The 17,073-nt window shown below is 26.3% G+C and overlaps 3 protein-coding genes and 1 long non-coding RNA gene across 5 annotated transcripts; 2 read left to right on the top strand and 2 right to left on the bottom strand.

Annotated features, from left to right (window-relative positions):
• The first annotated feature begins 952 nt into the window (after positions 1–952).
• Positions 953–6,985, top strand: LOC122521082. Its single transcript, XM_043641521.1, has 3 exons — positions 953–1,195; positions 1,327–1,511; positions 6,915–6,985. Exons 1-3 carry the CDS (start codon positions 1,062–1,064, stop codon positions 6,938–6,940), a joined length of 345 nt encoding a protein of 114 aa, XP_043497456.1. The 5' UTR covers positions 953–1,061; the 3' UTR covers positions 6,941–6,985.
• On the bottom strand, positions 6,763–7,859 carry LOC122521091. The gene is made up of 2 exons (XR_006304659.1): positions 7,788–7,859; positions 6,763–7,050 (listed from the first exon to the last, which is right to left on the bottom strand). It is a non-coding gene; the product is annotated as an uncharacterized LOC122521091 (long non-coding RNA).
• On the top strand, positions 6,941–13,265 carry LOC122521074. Of its 2 annotated transcripts, none has more exons than XM_043641509.1 (8): positions 6,941–7,070; positions 7,791–8,013; positions 8,362–8,498; positions 8,588–8,809; positions 9,841–10,023; positions 10,119–10,238; positions 10,486–10,657; positions 12,866–13,265. In XM_043641509.1, exons 1-8 carry the CDS (start codon positions 6,942–6,944, stop codon positions 12,901–12,903), a joined length of 1,224 nt encoding a protein of 407 aa, XP_043497444.1. In that variant the 5' UTR covers position 6,941; the 3' UTR covers positions 12,904–13,265. The 2 variants fall into 2 exon arrangements, with proteins under 2 accessions (XP_043497444.1, XP_043497435.1); XM_043641500.1 differs by lacking the exon at positions 12,866–13,265 and adding an exon at positions 10,889–10,959.
• Positions 13,266–14,540: 1,275 nt separating this feature from the next.
• LOC122522846 lies at positions 14,541–17,059 on the bottom strand. The gene is made up of 7 exons (XM_043644180.1): positions 16,716–17,059; positions 16,490–16,642; positions 16,250–16,426; positions 16,104–16,130; positions 15,750–15,809; positions 15,568–15,718; positions 14,541–15,470 (listed from the first exon to the last, which is right to left on the bottom strand). Exons 1-7 carry the CDS (start codon positions 16,734–16,736, stop codon positions 15,277–15,279), a joined length of 783 nt encoding a protein of 260 aa, XP_043500115.1. The 5' UTR covers positions 16,737–17,059; the 3' UTR covers positions 14,541–15,276.
• Between the last annotated feature and the right edge of the window lie 14 nt (positions 17,060–17,073).

Raw genomic sequence — 17,073 nt, 5'->3', positions numbered from 1 at the left:
TACAAATGGGATATAAAAATAAGAGGGAACCCGTGTTCTATTTCGTTTTTATATCAGAAAATACCCATCATATAGGTTAAAAGAAGTGTTCCTTTTTTTTTTAATAAACATACTTATATGACTTCAAAAATATAGTTTTTAATTCTGTCTTAAAAAATAATTAAGAAAGGCTGTCATACCTTAACTAATAATAGATTGCTTTATAATCAACTTTATTTATATCTTTATCTATATATAATCTATATCTATATCTATATATAATCTTTATTTATATTATATTTATTAATCAACTTTGAATATATTCCCTGCAGGTTTACCAACTTTACTTATATTTTTTTCAAAGTGCGCTTGCACCTTGAATTTGTGGTTGCGCATACGCATAACATATAACCTCTTTATGACGTTTTTTGATTTTTAATTATTAATAACTAATTAAATAATTAATTAATAAAGTTAAAAGTTATGTATTTAAAATAAACATTTTATTAGCAAATTAGTGCACTTATTCATTTTTTTCTGCTGTGGCCAACTACGTTGCTTTACTGAGAAATAACAAAAAAAATTTTCAAATTTTTAATTATCAATAACTAATTAAATAATTAATAAAAAATTTTAAAAATATGGATTTCGAATTAGCTGATAGCTAGCAATTAAATGTATATCTTCATTTTTCTTAGTTCTGGAGGTTCTGTGTCAACTTTTTTGCGCTTTTTTATTCTCAATGTTGACTATATTTTATCAATGTAAGGTAAGTAAAACCTTAAAAAAATTTAATACTTATTTTCACCTACAGATAGTACTATATAGACGAATAATGTCTGTTCTTTATGTGTTAAAATAGGTATATGCCAAAGTATATCTTCATAATTTAGTTCCGTTAAGATTTTTCACTAATAATAGATATAAATTATATTAAACGTTTTTGAAGGATATACATTAAAGGTAGTTATATTTATTAATTTTTAAACGTATAATATTAATTATTTGCATTGTGAAAACTTATTGTACGGTATATTATCATTGTAAAAATGCATTCAATTAATTTAATATAAAATTCAATAATGTACCTTTTAAATAACAAGAAAGAGGCTATGCTAGGAAACAAGGAAACTGTTAACTTACTTGACTTCCTCTCAGAAACAGATACGGACATAGCAGATTTAATCTTAACACCAAGAAAAAAAAAATTTAAGCGGTGAGAATAATAAATGTCAATACCGATACTTATTAGATTATAATTTTTCTTAATATAAGTATTTACATAAATTGTTACTTACATTATTTCCTTATCTATTACTTGCTATAAAGATGTTGTTTCTGTTGTAGAAGATATAGACAAGGAAGCACTGTTAAAGTTAAAAGCAATAGCACATGTGGTTGCAAGAAACCCATAAGAGTTATATTATTATGGATAATCGCATTATTAATAACATTTTGGTTGATAGCTTTGTCCTGGCTAGCTGCAATTTTATACGGAGAAATCGAAAGGATGCATACATCTTTAAAATTAGGTAAGTTATATTTAAATGTTAAAAATAACTTTCAAAATTTGTTAATACATTTTCATCTGAATACGTATAGCATGTTTTTTAGAATGAATATGTAAACATTAATTATTAGTAATCGAATAAAACATTCTGGAACTAATTTTAGTAAACTGATTAATGAATAATTGTTTTAAATTATATGAAAATTAATTTGCAAACACTTCAATGCGAACAATTTTTAGTTCATAATATTATGGTAAAAAGATATACTAAATTTAGGTATTCTTTTAAAAATTTATAAGTTTAATCTTTTTTAGTAAAGTGTTATCTATTTAATTGTAAATGTAGGATAATAGATGGTTATGAGAAAAAAAACAATTTTAAGTGCTAATGGTTAATATTAATATTAACACTAAACCTATCGACTATTTACACTGTAACTGATAGAATGACTAATCAGTTTTTATAAAAGTTAGATTTTTAAAAATTAAATAAGTAAAACAATTTTTAAGTAATAATAAAAATATTTTTATTATTGACTTTGCTTCATTGAAAAAACTAGTTCTTGTACGATCATTAAAGTTAGGCAATGATGGGCATGATTAGTACTTGGAGAGGTGACTGTTTCGGAACACTATGCTGTTGACTCCAAAGAGGTGATAAGATAGTTTCTATGGCAAAAGGGTAGAATTGTGTTGAAAATATATTATAGAAAAGTTCCTCAAACAATAAAAATAGGAATTTATTAGTATAATTTATTGTTATAATTGTTGTAAAGTTAATGAACAATAATAACATTCAATGTAGAATTTTCATTTAAAAATTCTATCAACCATGGTATGCTATTTGTTAATTTTTTAATTTGCATTTAAAAAACACTTAAATGCAAAAGAATCATTCTTTTTATTCGTGTATATTTCAAGCATATAAAATCTTAGAAAGGTTATTCAAAATTTATATTGAATTATATAATAAATAAATTATATTAAATATAATAATATATAATAAATTTTTTTTTTAATTATTTTATTATATAAATTATGTAAATATTAAAAGAATAATTTTTTTTGCTAATACGACATTATTCAAGTTTACTTTAGTATGTGCGTTAAAGGATTATTATAAAAATGTACTTTCTGTCTTATTATTAATGCTAAATATACCACAACCGGTTATAAAATTTTTAGCAGAATTTCTTACAAGTTATAGTGTTATTTGATGAGTCAAGAATTCTTAATGCATTAATGGTATATTTTTTTTTATGCATACATTATAAAATATATAACTTTTTGAAGACAGAGGTCATTTGATCTGCTGTGATAAAAATAGGTAAGCATAAAGAATCGGTAAATTTACGATTAATATTACTTATTCGATATTTAACCCAAATTGTAAATACAAATGACTGATTGAAAATATTTGAATTAAAATTCTTAGATGATAACTTTTCTTCACTCAACTTTACAATAATTATAATTATAAATATTATATCATTATTATATAAAAATTATTTTATTTATTATTTAAGCCAGTAAACATCAAATTAATTATGATCATTAAATTGGATAAATTATAAATTTCATTAAATATATATAAATATTTTAATTTGTTAATGGTAAATAAATAATATTATTACTTATTTGATATTACACATGACCAATTTGAAATATTACAGTTAAAAGTTAGTATTTAATTTTTTTTCATTTCTTCGCTCAATTTTACATTAATTACGGATATCATTTTATTATTATATAAAGATTGTTATTTATTTTTTTTAAAATTGGTAGATATCAAATTGACTATTATTTGCGACCTATTATAAAAAATATGCATTTTGTAAAAAATTTTGCTAGATTACAGTATAGATAAATATATATAAACTATCGGTAGTTTTACTGTTAAAAATTTCGATGTACAAAGAACAATAATAGGAATAAGTTTTTTACCGTACGAAGCAACCCCTAGCGGTAGAAATGAAGTTGTGGTTCTTGTGCGAAGGCAACCCCTTCGTCAGTCGATATCAGAGACGACGAGAACGACGACGACGAGTGGCGGGCGAGTCCCGTACGTTCTGTTAAAACGTGTGTGTGTGTGTGTGTGTGTATGTTGTGTTGTGTGGTATGTACGCGTGTATCTGTCGATATATTATGGCCTCCTCGAAAATGGTTCGTGCATTTTCGCATGGCCGTTTTATTTTCGCCTTTTAAAGATTTATGTAACAAGGCCTAAATTCAGTTACTTATTTAACACGCGTATATCTTCCACTGTTCAAACACAAAAGTTGACTTTTTTACTGTCATGAAAGAATAAAGATAATTTTTTATCGCTGAAAAATTCACTTGAACGTCTACAGTTTACGATCGATCACGATGAAAGATAATATCATTGTAATCGTCATTTAAACATGATATTTAATTGAAAAATTTATCGTTACTCGGAATTTTTGAAAAGTGAATGCGTGTCACAGATTGTCATTGTGCAATTTCATCTTGTCAATTTAGAATGATTTTACTATCTCAATAGGGTGGGCGAATGTGTGAGGAATAAAAATAACATATAAAAGAGAAAAAGAATTAAAGAAAAAAAGAAAAAACAAATTGTAAAATTTATGTGTGTCACCTATTTATTGTCTTGTCTTTTCTCTGTACGTGTTTCCTCTTGCACAAGTCGTATGCAACAAAGGTCGAATCGATGAGAAAAGACTCTTATAATTCATTTCTAGCGTGGGCGAAGCTTATATTAGACGCGACTGGAAAGATAACAGAAAACGATACCGTTCATGTCACCAAGATATCACGTTGATTCAAATGGTGTTAAGGTCGAATGCGTTTTTTTAATCGAAGAAGAGAACTTGTGTCCAAGTGCCGAAAGTGTTTTCCGCGATATAGATAACAGTGTGCCTGTTAACAACGTTTTGTTAGTTTATCGTACTCATTTTCATGACAAAACTTCCACAATATATGACTAACATGATAGACATTTGGTTGTAAACTCTAACACCAGTTATATTTCAAATACGTAAGTCATAATAATTATCAACGTAGCTTATATATTTAGTAAAATAACGAAACTCAACTAGATGAAATAAAATTAAATATGTATACAACTTTGATCGAAATATAACATACTACTTCATTATTATTTGTATCATTGGTAGAATTAATGATAAACAAATGATAGTATTTAAACGTTTCGTTATTGTTTTACTAAATAACTGTTAAGTTATTTTTAAAAGTAACGAACTTTGCTCACATAAAAATTTAACTGAACATATGTATTACTTCAAATAACTGACCATTGGTTCGTTTAATTATAAATAATATTCAAACTTTTCGTTTTAACATTTTACGATATAACTTTGTTCAATTACTTTAAAAAGAAATGGATTTTACGAATACATTTCTTACATTTACTTGATATATTCATATGTCATTCGGAAAAAAAGAACATTTAAAGTAAAAATTAGAGATAATGTTATATCTGAGCGAGATAACGATTTAAAGTATGTAGTATATATGTGTAATAATATATATCCATGTGGAGATTATCTTATAATCTTAAAATCTTATGTTACTATTCTCAGAATAAAGTATCAAGTTAAAATCAAACGTTAAACCGGTGGGGAACGTTGAAATAGTCATTTAATATATGTTTCTTGATACTAACAAAAAATAGCAATATTATTAGCTTACTATTAATATCATTAGCTTCTCATTCTCCTGCGGTCGATTACTTGATATTCCTTATCATTCGTCACAGACGGAAAGCAACTGGGCTCTGGTTTCGTGATAGAGACCAAAGCAATCAGTTAACTATCCCGACGAAAAACTTGAGCAAGTGCACTTGCAAGGCAGCGCGCACACCTACACACAAGCATAAATATATAGTAAAATATAAAACACTCATGTGTATATATGATTACAGACGTTTGTCACATTTATTGTTTTTAGATATTTATATTTGAAAAAACAACGTATATATGTGTACGTAATAAGTTTTATTTATAAATAAACACATAGTGAGTCAACTTTTATTACCGTCTATAGAATGAATTTATATATACTGATTTAAATACAAAATACAAATAAACGCGATCCGTAATTTATTTAATAGTTCTATAAAAATTCAACATTACTCATGCATGTTTGTAATTTCGTATGAAAATTTGCAACAACCGATGAGAAACAGAAAATTATTTTATTTTTGCAGTAATTATTGACTCACTTTGTAAAAAAACGCACACGCAACTGTAAAGAGAGAAAAAGAAATAAACACGTGTGCAGTAGTAGAATATGTATAACGTGGCCCAGAAGATGCGCACTCGCGCGCTCTTCTACAAAGCGCGCGTACCTTCTGTTATTGTTTACCACTAATCTGATGATAAGAGTTTCAGTATCGTGATAATGTTCGGCTTGTAAATGCATCGTTGTTTAATCGCACCGTATCGCTTTTATTGTTAATCGTTGATTATACCCTCTTACATTAGTAAATTTCCACGAAATAATTTGCATCTATGTATATACGTTTTCAGTGTTATTTCATGCTAAACGAACGGTAACGGATATACTTTGATGCAAACAAGTTCTAATTTTATCAATTTCATTAAAAAAATATATATATATATGTATTATAGTAAATAAATATATATATTGTTCTTTACATATTTCATAATGAGATATTTTTTTATTGATATATAATTTTTGAAATTAATATGTTAAACATTAGTCACGTTTATCGTCGGATCTTACATATGTGTGCGTGAGTCATTATTATTTCAGTTCGCATTGCTATAGTGTTTTCTGTCTTCTTTCTGTACGTGAAAGAAAAATAAATGTTAGAAAGTATTCGTAGATCTAATTACTTTTAATTGATAATATTGATTATATAATATAATACGAGAATACTAAGGAGATATATTTGATATTTTAATTTCCTCAAATAAAAGTTAAGATAATTAAAAAGTTTGTTAGAGTTTCTTTTTTCTTCGATGAATTGGCTATTTTATAATTTCATTTATCATTCGGTATCAATTGTCTTGCTTGCGTAATTTCTTTCAAATTCGTGTAACTTCGCGGTTCTTTGACATACGCTTGAAACAAAACATGAACAAATAAATATATTTATCCTACGTAAATGAAAAAAAAAAAAAATATATATATATGTATAAACATGTATGTTTAATTATATAAAATAAATAATATCTTCGACTGAACCTGTCCTTTTCTTGGACCAATTAAACTATCATTTAGAAACTTTATTATCAAGAACGAAGAAATTTTGCGATGAAATACATCGGACATTTATTAGATACAATGAACTGTTAGCATTTTTAAAGATTACAACCTTAATGATCATAATATAACATATTAAATTGCCCCAATAAGATATATACTTCACCTTAAGAATAATAAGTATATGTAAATAAAGGAGACGAAGGAGGAGGTTTTACTTGAAATGGACTCAGTAGCAGTTACCGTTCCGCTTCGTCAACCAACGAAGAAAATGAAGAAACGTAAGGAATTGGATGCACTTGCACCTCCGCATGCTGTTTCCAGGAGAACTTCTGGAAAACGTAGTTCACAGGTATTTATTTATTTATTTTTTAATTAAATTATAAAAATATCAAATTACTCGATTCTTTTATAATACGGTTATTAATTCGTTTTGTTTTAAATAAAACAAAATAGTGTCATGGAAACGCATGTGATGTTCAAGGGTTGTTCATATTTATTAAATTGTTCTATAAGAATATCATATTAATAGAGAGCTATCACAATTTTTTCACTGTATTATATCGTAAACGTATTTTTAGAGTATATTGTAGTTGTGTAATGGATTTATTAATAAATAATATATTAGAATTTGTAGTAATTCATATTTAAATGAATAACGTTAGTATATTCTATTGATAATTTTTGGTATTTTATATTTAAATAAATAACACACATTATTGTATTTTGTATTGAAAAAATGTTTGATATTTGTCATTTAAATAAATTAAAATATTAGTGTATTCTTGTATTGAAAATATTTGGTATAACAATTAGATCAAAGCATAATATCATATAGTATTTTTTTATTAAAAATTTTTAATATCTTATATTTAAATAATATATAGATATATTTTTTTTATTGAAACAATTTTTAGTATTTAATATCTAATTAAGCAATATTAACATTTTTTTAAATACAAAATTGTAACACTACCTAATAATTGGCTAATCTAATATAAACTGTTTTAATATGCTTTAATTGGACTTGATGTTTTGTTAACAATGACTATACAAATTATTTTTTTACCAGGAATTATTGACAGATAGCAGTGACGAACGTTCAGAATATTGGAATACTTCGACCAGAAGCAGTCGCAAATGCAGAGGAAGAAGAAGCCAAGCCTGTCCGGGATTTCTTAAGGCTTGTAGTGCCTTTTTGGCGTGCGCTTCTGTTTTAGCTACTGCTAGCTTAATATGGCTTTTTATTGACGTTCGTCAACAACTCAGCGCCTTAAGAACGGAATTGGATCAAGGTACTGCCGCGAGGGATTTGAAAAATAATGCTGATTATTGTTCATTTGATTATTCTTGTGTTTTAAAAATCTACTATAATAATACAAATATCTATTTAATGTTTTCTTTTTCCTTTTTCTTTTTCATATAAGATTATTGCGAAGATGCGACAATTAGTTCCAGAATGAAATTATGTATGGCAAAAAATGTTTATCCGTTGTACACATAAATTTCAAAGATTAGCTTGTAATCATCGTCATAAATCTAAAATAATCATATGATTCAAGCTGTAATAGTTATAACAGCATTATTATTGCTTATCATTTAGTTAATCTATTACGAGCTCTTCTATGTTTATCATATTACAGTAATTGCCGGTAATGAGGGTGTTCCTGATACTTTGCAAAAATGCCATTCTATGTCGAGAGATTTGCAAAATAATCAAACAGTTATTTTTACTCATCTCACAGATCTCAGGTTACAAATAAGTAATGTTACTATTCAGGTGAATATCTCTTATTATTTTATTACTTGTTATAATTATTGATTATTGTTATATCCTTTGATACGTCTAATAATAAAAATTCGTTACAGTTAGCGAATATACAACATGGATTGCATCAAGTTCAAGAATGGGTGCACGCTGCTCCGGAACTTGCTAATGTTCCTAAAGATTTAAAAGCACTTTCTACAACAGTTGTTTCGTTGGGTAGTCAAATAAGCGATTTGGATTCGACTGTAACAAAGTTGAAGGAAACTAATACACGTGTACAAAACTTTCAAACTACCGTGTTACAAAATATAACCAACATACAGGTAAATTTATTGCATTTCTAACACTGAATTCATTTAGTACTCTTCATATTTTTTGTATTATGTGTCAATTATTTTGACAAAATAGAGAAAATCAAGCATTTAAAAAATGATATATACATATTAGATATTTATAAAAAAACGTGTATATATAATACATACACAAGAAATATTAAATTAATTTTTATTAGCATAACTATAAACGAACAATGTTAGCTAGCAATGTTGATTTTAAGTAATTTTGATTTAAAAAAAAAAAGTCAATTTTTAGATATCAAAGAACAAATTCAAGATTAATGTTAATAAAATTTTGTTTCATTCCTTCTAATTCCAGCTATCTAATCTTCTAAACTTTTATATAGAAATCCTTACCTTGTGATTTATAACTTTGAAGGTATTCAAAATTTACGTTTAATCATATTTAAAGAATTGAATTTAATTGATCTGTTTACAAGATAAACCAATAAGCAGTACAAGTCTAGTTCACAGAATGTTTCTATGTTGTCAAACGAGTTATCTTGATCTACTATCATTTTATGATTTCGATAATTCAGGATAGTTAAAATGGACAAAAATTCTCTTGGAAAACTTTTATTCATTTTAATTCAGACAAATATACTGATACATTCAATTTTGACAAATTTACTGATACATTCAAAATGAAATATCTGTCAAGAGTTCGAAAATAAATTGAATATCCTAAAAATGTAGTAGTATTACAAATAAATAATTTTTAGTTTTATTTTATAATTTTTAATTTTATTTTGTAAATGAATTAATAAAATTAAATTTGTTAACTGTGATTAGACACAGATTGTTATTAACTTTAAAATGATATATTACAAAGTAAGGAATGTCACTAAAAATTTCAAACTGGAGTTGCCTGAAATGGAAAGTAATGAAACATACAATTTTTATAAATATTAGTTTCATAGTCTCCTTTCGATATTTAAATTACTTTTTTTTTGTAAAATAATCACACTATGTAGATTTTATTTCAAAAATTTAATTATTTCCATATTTCATTTTTACAGCACGCTATTTCTGAATTGACTAATTTAACGCAAAAGCCTCAGATCTTAACTACCAATGAAACCAGATTGAAAACCGAAGAATTAAATGCTGCGATATTGCATGTAACAAATAACTTGACGCACGTTAATGAAACTCTTTCAAGAACTCTTCAATGGGCAAGTGAAGATCAGAAAAAAGATCATGTAAGCTTAAAGTGAACTATAGTGATTAGATTAAAAAATATTTACTCGTTGTTATATTTGTTAATATATTTGTTATTAATGTCACATTATTTTAGAATATATTGAACTCCCTCTTGGATACAACCCAAAATGTTAGTACAAAGGTTATATCTTTGCAAGGAGAATATGCTAAAATATCTGAACAAATAACTACATTGCCATCGTTAACAGAACAGGTATATTATTGTGGGAACGAGCACTTCCATTTCAAATAATCTAAGCATTCGTGAGAAAATTGTCCGGAAAGCTCTGAATAGCTTAAAGATAAAAGTAATCATTCAAAAAGCGGTAAATCCGGTCTAGTCAGTCTAACGGCCTAATTTTGTCACGAATTGTACATTATTTTTTCAATAAAATAAAAAATTATTATTATCATTAAATATCGTGGATATATATATATTCAAATATTATTAATTATTATAGGTGAAACAAATACATGCAGCCAGCATAGAATTAAACGATAAATTAAAACGTTTGGAGCAATCTTATATTGCTGTTAAAAATTCAACTACTGCTATGCTAAATGCAATAACGGAAATGAAAAATGAAAGAAAGATTGTAAACGAACAAGACACGAAAGAAATGACTAATGAAGGTATATATTTACATATAAATAATAAATGTAAATAAATATAGTATTCTCTTAAAGTAGTTAATTTGAACAAATACCTTTGAAATGTTGACAAAAATATTCTTATAAAAATATCAACAAATTTTTAGAAATTAGTAGAAAATATGCGCGTGATAAGTATTTATATAGACGTTGATTTGTGACACTGTACATAGGATAAATACAAGATAATGCATCTTATATTAACATAACTAGGCTCAGTCTATCTGGAGACGTTGTCAATACAGGTAGTATTCTAAATTCAAATAAAATCAATAATCGTAAAATGGGACAAAAAACAAGAAAACCAGTGAAAAAAAATAAAAAGGAAACATTATTATAAATTTACATAATAAGTGCAAAATCATGAGTGAAATGTTTAAAATTGTAAATAGACCACAGTTTACGATCCAAAGAATCATTGACAAATGTGGAAATTGAAGAACTATACAATAATCTAAGAAACAGACGTTAACGAAAAATAAATGAGTGTACTAACTGATGGATAATTCGAAGAAAAGCAAAATGCATGGATAAATACAATAGATATCCAGTTGAATTTAAAAATAATCTTGATATCGATAGGTGCAGTAATATAGAGCATAATATTTCAAGTTATATTTACTGATGAAAGTAAATATAACATATTTGGTTCAGATAGATGATATAGTGTGAAGCGAACACAAGTACTGAATATGAAAACAAAAATTTGCAAGTGATCGTAAAATTTAGAAGAGGATTCGTCACAGTTTATGGTTGTATGAATGCAAGTAGAGGTTTGATCTCTTCATTTTATCAATAGTATTATAGACCATAAAATTGAATTACAGGGCAATTATATATTTTTGCAAGATAATAATCCAAAGTATAACACATAGAATACATGGTAATGGATCCTGTATAATGTACAATATTAGTTCAAAATTTCATCACAGTTCCCAGATTTGAATTTCATAAAGCACTTTTTTCAAAACAAGATTTCAAAAACGCACTTTTAGAAGAGCGAAATAAAATTTTTGATATTCAAACTAGAAATTTGATGTAGAAAAAGATTAAAACGATTTTTAAATGATAAAGCGACTATTTAATTTAAAGAGAAATTTAAAGTTTTTTTAGTAAAATTAGAAGTGTACTAATACTTATTACGTGCATATTTTTGACTAATTTCTGAAAATTTTCTAATATTCTTCTAAAAAATATAAATAAATAATCTTTTCTTAAAGATATTTTTTTAAAATTACACAATTACAAAGGACACATCTGATGATAGATCAAAGTTATTCTCAAGATTATTTTTTTCAAGATTATCAGTATTTTTAAATAGAATCTTATAATATTTTACACAAATTAATTCCTCGTGCCATTCTGAAGAATAAAAATAGTAAGGTCTAAAATGTGGACAGCTATTCATAACATATTTTTTTGCATAAGAGCACATGTACATATATAATTTTTACTACTAGTGCATATGTACATGAATTATGCAACTTGTAATAAAAATATAATCATAAATATTTAGAGTCCACTTTTAATCGTTCATTTTTTTTTTTTATATTTTTGTCTAACTTCAACCAAATACAAGATATGGTTCGTTACAGCTGCATGCATTATTGGACATTTTTCAGAATATCTTGTTAACTAGTTATTTTGTAACTTTGTATCCTAATTTTTATTTGAAATGGTTAGAGTAATCGATTTGTGTAAAAGAGATTGTAGAGTTCCATTTAAAAAATTATCAATAACTTTGAAATCTCGTAAAGAAATGACCTTTAGGCAAATATTTTTCTACCATTAAATGTACCCTTTGAAATAGTGTAATTTTGTCTTGTTGAGTATTTATTGCGTGCAAACAGAAGTAATGGAGATATTTGAGATGGCAATAATTGAACCATTCATATGCTAAATCGATTAACTTCACAAAATAAAAAGTAAAGAAAATTGATAAAGTAATAGATATTATCTTATCGTTTATTATTAAACTACCATAAAAATTGTTCTCATTAAAGTTAATTATTAAGCTTCATTATTAAGGCAATTTATATACTAAATATACAAATTTTATTAAAAAATTCTAAAAGTAAAGTTAATTGCTTGACTTAAGTACCTAATTATTAGATCACTTTATATATACACGTTATAAAAATATCATCAAATAAATATAATGATTAATTCTAAATAATTTATATTTTTCAGGAAGTCAAAACGTTCAGAGGATAAGCACAAACACTTAAGTATAAAATAAATATAAGTAGAATATAAATAATATTTCCAAAATTGTGATTTTCAAAACTAGCTCCTGCACGTTTGATAAACAGTCTGTAGGTAACATAAAAGAGATGTGTAACTGTAAATACTAATAAGATAGGAAAGTTTATGAAACTATCTATTTAGCAGGAATTACATATTTAAACTCTGAGTGACGTATGCCATCTCAAAGAAAAAGATGTTATATTGAAGTGTATAATAGATAAATTAATTGAAACAATTAAATGAACATTCTATGAGTGAAACTGTCTATGACCTTGTGAAAACTGTCTATACCAAGCAATAATTTGTACAATTATGATATTAAAATTCTGATACATTGAAAGTACATACATTTGGAAACACTTACTAAGTACAAAATCTACATTTTTATCAACATTATATACCCTTAATTATAAATTTCTACAGACATTATAGAATGATTCGTATATCCATTTAGATTTTTTCAAATTATTTACAAATTCTTTGTTTAAATAACCACTTTTCAAATGACACTTTCCATCAAATGATCTAAATTATTCCTTAATTTTTGCTAGGAAGAAGCGTTTGTTTTTCATAAAAATATATTTAGAATAGTATTGTCTATAAGTAATTAAGTCTATAAATAGGCACAATGAGTGCTATTTTGTACGACAATCTATATGAAAATATAGTCATATAGAGGTAATCAAAGCTACGCACATTATAATATATGCGCAGTATTATACTTAATTAGTCCAAAATATAATTAAAGTCACATATTGTATATCAAAACTTTAATACAGTAAAATCTTTTATTTCATCATCATTACTTTTAATCTTATCATTTTTGCCATATATTTCTATTAGATTGTTATTTTATTATTAATTATTATGTCATTTTAACTATGATATAATCAAAATTATGATTTCAACAAATGTTTCTTATGCTAAATAATCATAAAAAGTAAAAATTTAAGAAAGAAATTCGTTTAATTGACTATTACTACAAATGAATGCGTCAAATTCTACTATTTCTATATTTGTAAATTACAAAATAACCATTCAATTATCTAAAATAAGAGTACGACAGATTTCTCTCATGCGTGATCTTGATATGAAAATGAGTGCGTAATTAAATAACACATTATTAGAAGATATACCAATATTGAAAAGGGTTAATAAAAACTTAAATGTTAAAGTAACACAATAATTTAACTTTTATGTTCATTTCCAATCCAACCTCATAATTTATTTCTTTATTAACTAATTTTTTTTAAATTATTAACATTCAATTTTATAATCAATTTTTAATGATTTGTATACGTATTATTTTATATCTTACAATTAGTCAATAAATAAAAGTTAGTCAAAAATAAAGTTAGAAACTTACAATTAGTCAATAAATCTTTGTCATCATTCAGATATTATGTCCAGTTATTATTAGCTCGCAGTTTCCTAAATATTACCTGCATAGTTATAAATCAGAAAAAAGAAAATAAGCACTTTTTTTGGTTTCATGGTCTCTTCTAATATAAATAAATATTCATCATGTTTCGGAAGCATGATATTTAATTTTTTAAAAGTGGATAAAGATAGGTTTTCAAAGTGAGAGAATTCTAAAAATAAACAAAGGCCGGAACAATTACGCTTCAATATATATTAAAACAATGTCACATGAACAAATACATGCGCGCAGTTCATACGCGGTAGAAAGGAAAACTTCAGAAAACTAAACTTTGAAAGAATGAAACAAATTTTTACATTTTATTCTACACATACTACATTACATATTATTACAGCTCTAAGTTTTTAATTTCAACAAATGACATGAGTGGCTTATGGTAACTAAAGTATGAATAAATGCTTTGGTTTGGATTTGATCAATATATCTTTGAAATATAACGTCAATTACTGTTTTTGATTTTGTCATTTAGTGTTCAGGAATTCAATCAAAGGGAGCGATATATCCGATGCAAAATTCACATTAAAATCATTGGATGTTTTATCATAATCTTTTTTAAGAATCTACGATACTTCCGGTGATTTTATTAAATTCTCGTGGATGACCCCTACACAGATGTAACCCTCCCTATTTCATAATTATCGCTATCACTGTTATCTACCAACTTTCAAACGGTTTTCGACGATAGGCTTCCTGAACTTTACCAGTAGTATCTTCATTTTCATCTGTCGTATTCAAAAGATTTTCAAACGGTATATGGTCTCTATTTATTTCTTGATCCAACATGGCATTATCATCAAGTCGATTTGTGGATAAATTATCATTTTGACTTATACCATTATGGTTTTGGTCTTTAGTAGTTTTATTGATAATACCTTCTTCCACGATGGCATCAAGTTTTTTCAACCATTCATTTTTAGGAGCAGAAGCCAGAGCCAAGGAGTCTTATGTTTGCATCAATGATTGTAGTATTTCGTCTGGTATGATGTTTGAACCTTTTGGTGGAGTTGCCAGAGAATAAGAGCAGAGTAAACGATAAACTTGACCAAATAACATAACATCTGGATGATCGTTGCATCCGCATGCACTTCTCATAATTACAAAAAATTTCTGTAAATAAGCATGTAACGAGTACGTATATTAAATAACGACGAAAAAATAGATTAAAGGGAAACAAAGAAATATAGATCAAATTAAATATATTTACTTCTAACGCATCTTGAGTAAGACATAGTCATTAGATAATCGTAATTACATTCAGTGTTTAAAAATTCCATAAGTTCAAGAGTAGCTCCGAGCGATATCTTCAACCCAGTCAGTGTGCTTCGTGTTATTGCAAAGAAAAATTTCACGGGTAGCTATCCTCATCTAAATGCTTTCGCAATTCTTTATACTTTTCTTTTTCTTCAATTGTCTTCTCTTCTCACTCTCGAAGATATTGAATGAAATCTGTGATATCCTACCAAAAAGAAAACTCCAGTACAAACGAGCAAAAACTTTAAAAGTTTGTATAAAATCTTTAAATTAAATAAACGCATTCATATTTTTTTTTATAGAAACAAAACTTCTTTTAAAATCAGAAAATAATTAAGAAGTATGGAAATTAAATACTGTAGTTAAGAAATGGAATAAGTTTTGGTATGCAGCCTAGTTAGAACGATATCCATAAATATCTATCAGTAAGTGAATGCGATCAGAATAGTTATTATTCTGGTTTTCAGAACTTTCAATTTATTTACTTACACTAGTCACTTTTTGCGCCAATAATAGCTTGAATAGTAATTTTATCATCACTTTTTTGTCATATATTTTTTGTGAACTGGCTTTAATACATCACTATAAAATTGTTATTAATATGAAAATATTTTTTAATTAGGTATATAACAAACCTCTCTCATTTTACATGAAACATCAGGGTGCAAAGCATGTTTTGGAGTTTTGAAAGTCATGGCAGTTATAAGACGATCAACTCTTTCCATGAATTGTATCGTAGATTTACAACCTTTCAGTTCAGAACATTCGTCTTCATAGATATGCATAGCCACTCTCAGTTGTTTTGAAAATAACTGCAAAAAAAAACTAGTTACGACAAAACTAAATTTTGTTTTATACTAAATAATTTTATTTACCTCCACAAAAATATATTCATTTTTTGGTATTGTTCCGGCTTTATATATGTGTCCAGGTGTTAATTTATATTTTACAGACATATTAGCTTTGAAGCTATTTTCGTAAGCTAAAAGAGCCTCCCAATGTCTGAGATAAACATAACTGTCCGGAGTCTAGAAGTTGTAATAAAATAAATAAGTATTCAATGATAAAATTTGGACCTAATAATATACATCAAAAAGTTACCCAAAATGACGGCAGCACCATGATTTTATTTCTAAAAATTTTTAATAAATGAGAAAAGTCTGATAAGAACTATAAACGCCGACTGGGATCATGTGGGTGTTAACAACTAAATCTATATTCATCAATTCTGAATAACTTCCATGCTTCTCGATCCCATTGAGCTCCATCACAGGTTACTGCATCAACTTTATAGTCAGCGTTTTCCAATAGTACTACACATTTAATTATTAATTTGTGTAATATGTCGCTAATAGTAGCACTTTGACTCAGGAAGCAGGCAATTACTTGTACCCAATCGCCTTCAAAGAGTTGAAACATGAATACTAGAGCATGATCAGCTCTAGTATTGAGAGCTCCT

Source organism: Polistes fuscatus, unplaced genomic scaffold (genome assembly GCF_010416935.1).
Source record: "Polistes fuscatus isolate 324 unplaced genomic scaffold, CU_Pfus_HIC Scaffold1, whole genome shotgun sequence".
Lineage (NCBI taxonomy): Eukaryota > Metazoa > Arthropoda > Insecta > Hymenoptera > Vespidae > Polistes > Polistes fuscatus.
This window is presented reverse-complemented; position numbering and strand designations above follow the sequence as displayed.

Coding starts and splice junctions, on each gene's coding strand:
- LOC122522846 (XM_043644180.1), bottom strand. CDS start 16,736: ATGGTGCTGCCGTCATTTTGG. Junction 16,643..16,715: donor TGGTGCTGCCGTCATTTTGG/GTAACTTTTTGA, acceptor TACAACTTCTAG/ACTCCGGACAGTTATGTTTA. Junction 15,471..15,567: donor TTACTCAAGATGCGTTAGAA/GTAAATATATTT, acceptor GCTTATTTACAG/AAATTTTTTGTAATTATGAG.
- LOC122521074 (XM_043641500.1), top strand. CDS start 6,942: ATGGACTCAGTAGCAGTTACCGTTCCGCTTCGTCAACCAACGAAGAAA. Junction 8,014..8,361: donor AAGAACGGAATTGGATCAAG/GTACTGCCGCGA, acceptor ATCATATTACAG/TAATTGCCGGTAATGAGGGT. Junction 10,658..10,888: donor GAAAGAAATGACTAATGAAG/GTATATATTTAC, acceptor TAACATAACTAG/GCTCAGTCTATCTGGAGACG.
- LOC122521082 (XM_043641521.1), top strand. CDS start 1,062: ATGTACCTTTTAAATAACAAGAAAGAGGCTATGCTAGGAAACAAGGAA. Junction 1,196..1,326: donor AGAAAAAAAAAATTTAAGCG/GTGAGAATAATA, acceptor TTTCTGTTGTAG/AAGATATAGACAAGGAAGCA. Junction 1,512..6,914: donor GCATACATCTTTAAAATTAG/GTAAGTTATATT, acceptor ATGTAAATAAAG/GAGACGAAGGAGGAGGTTTT.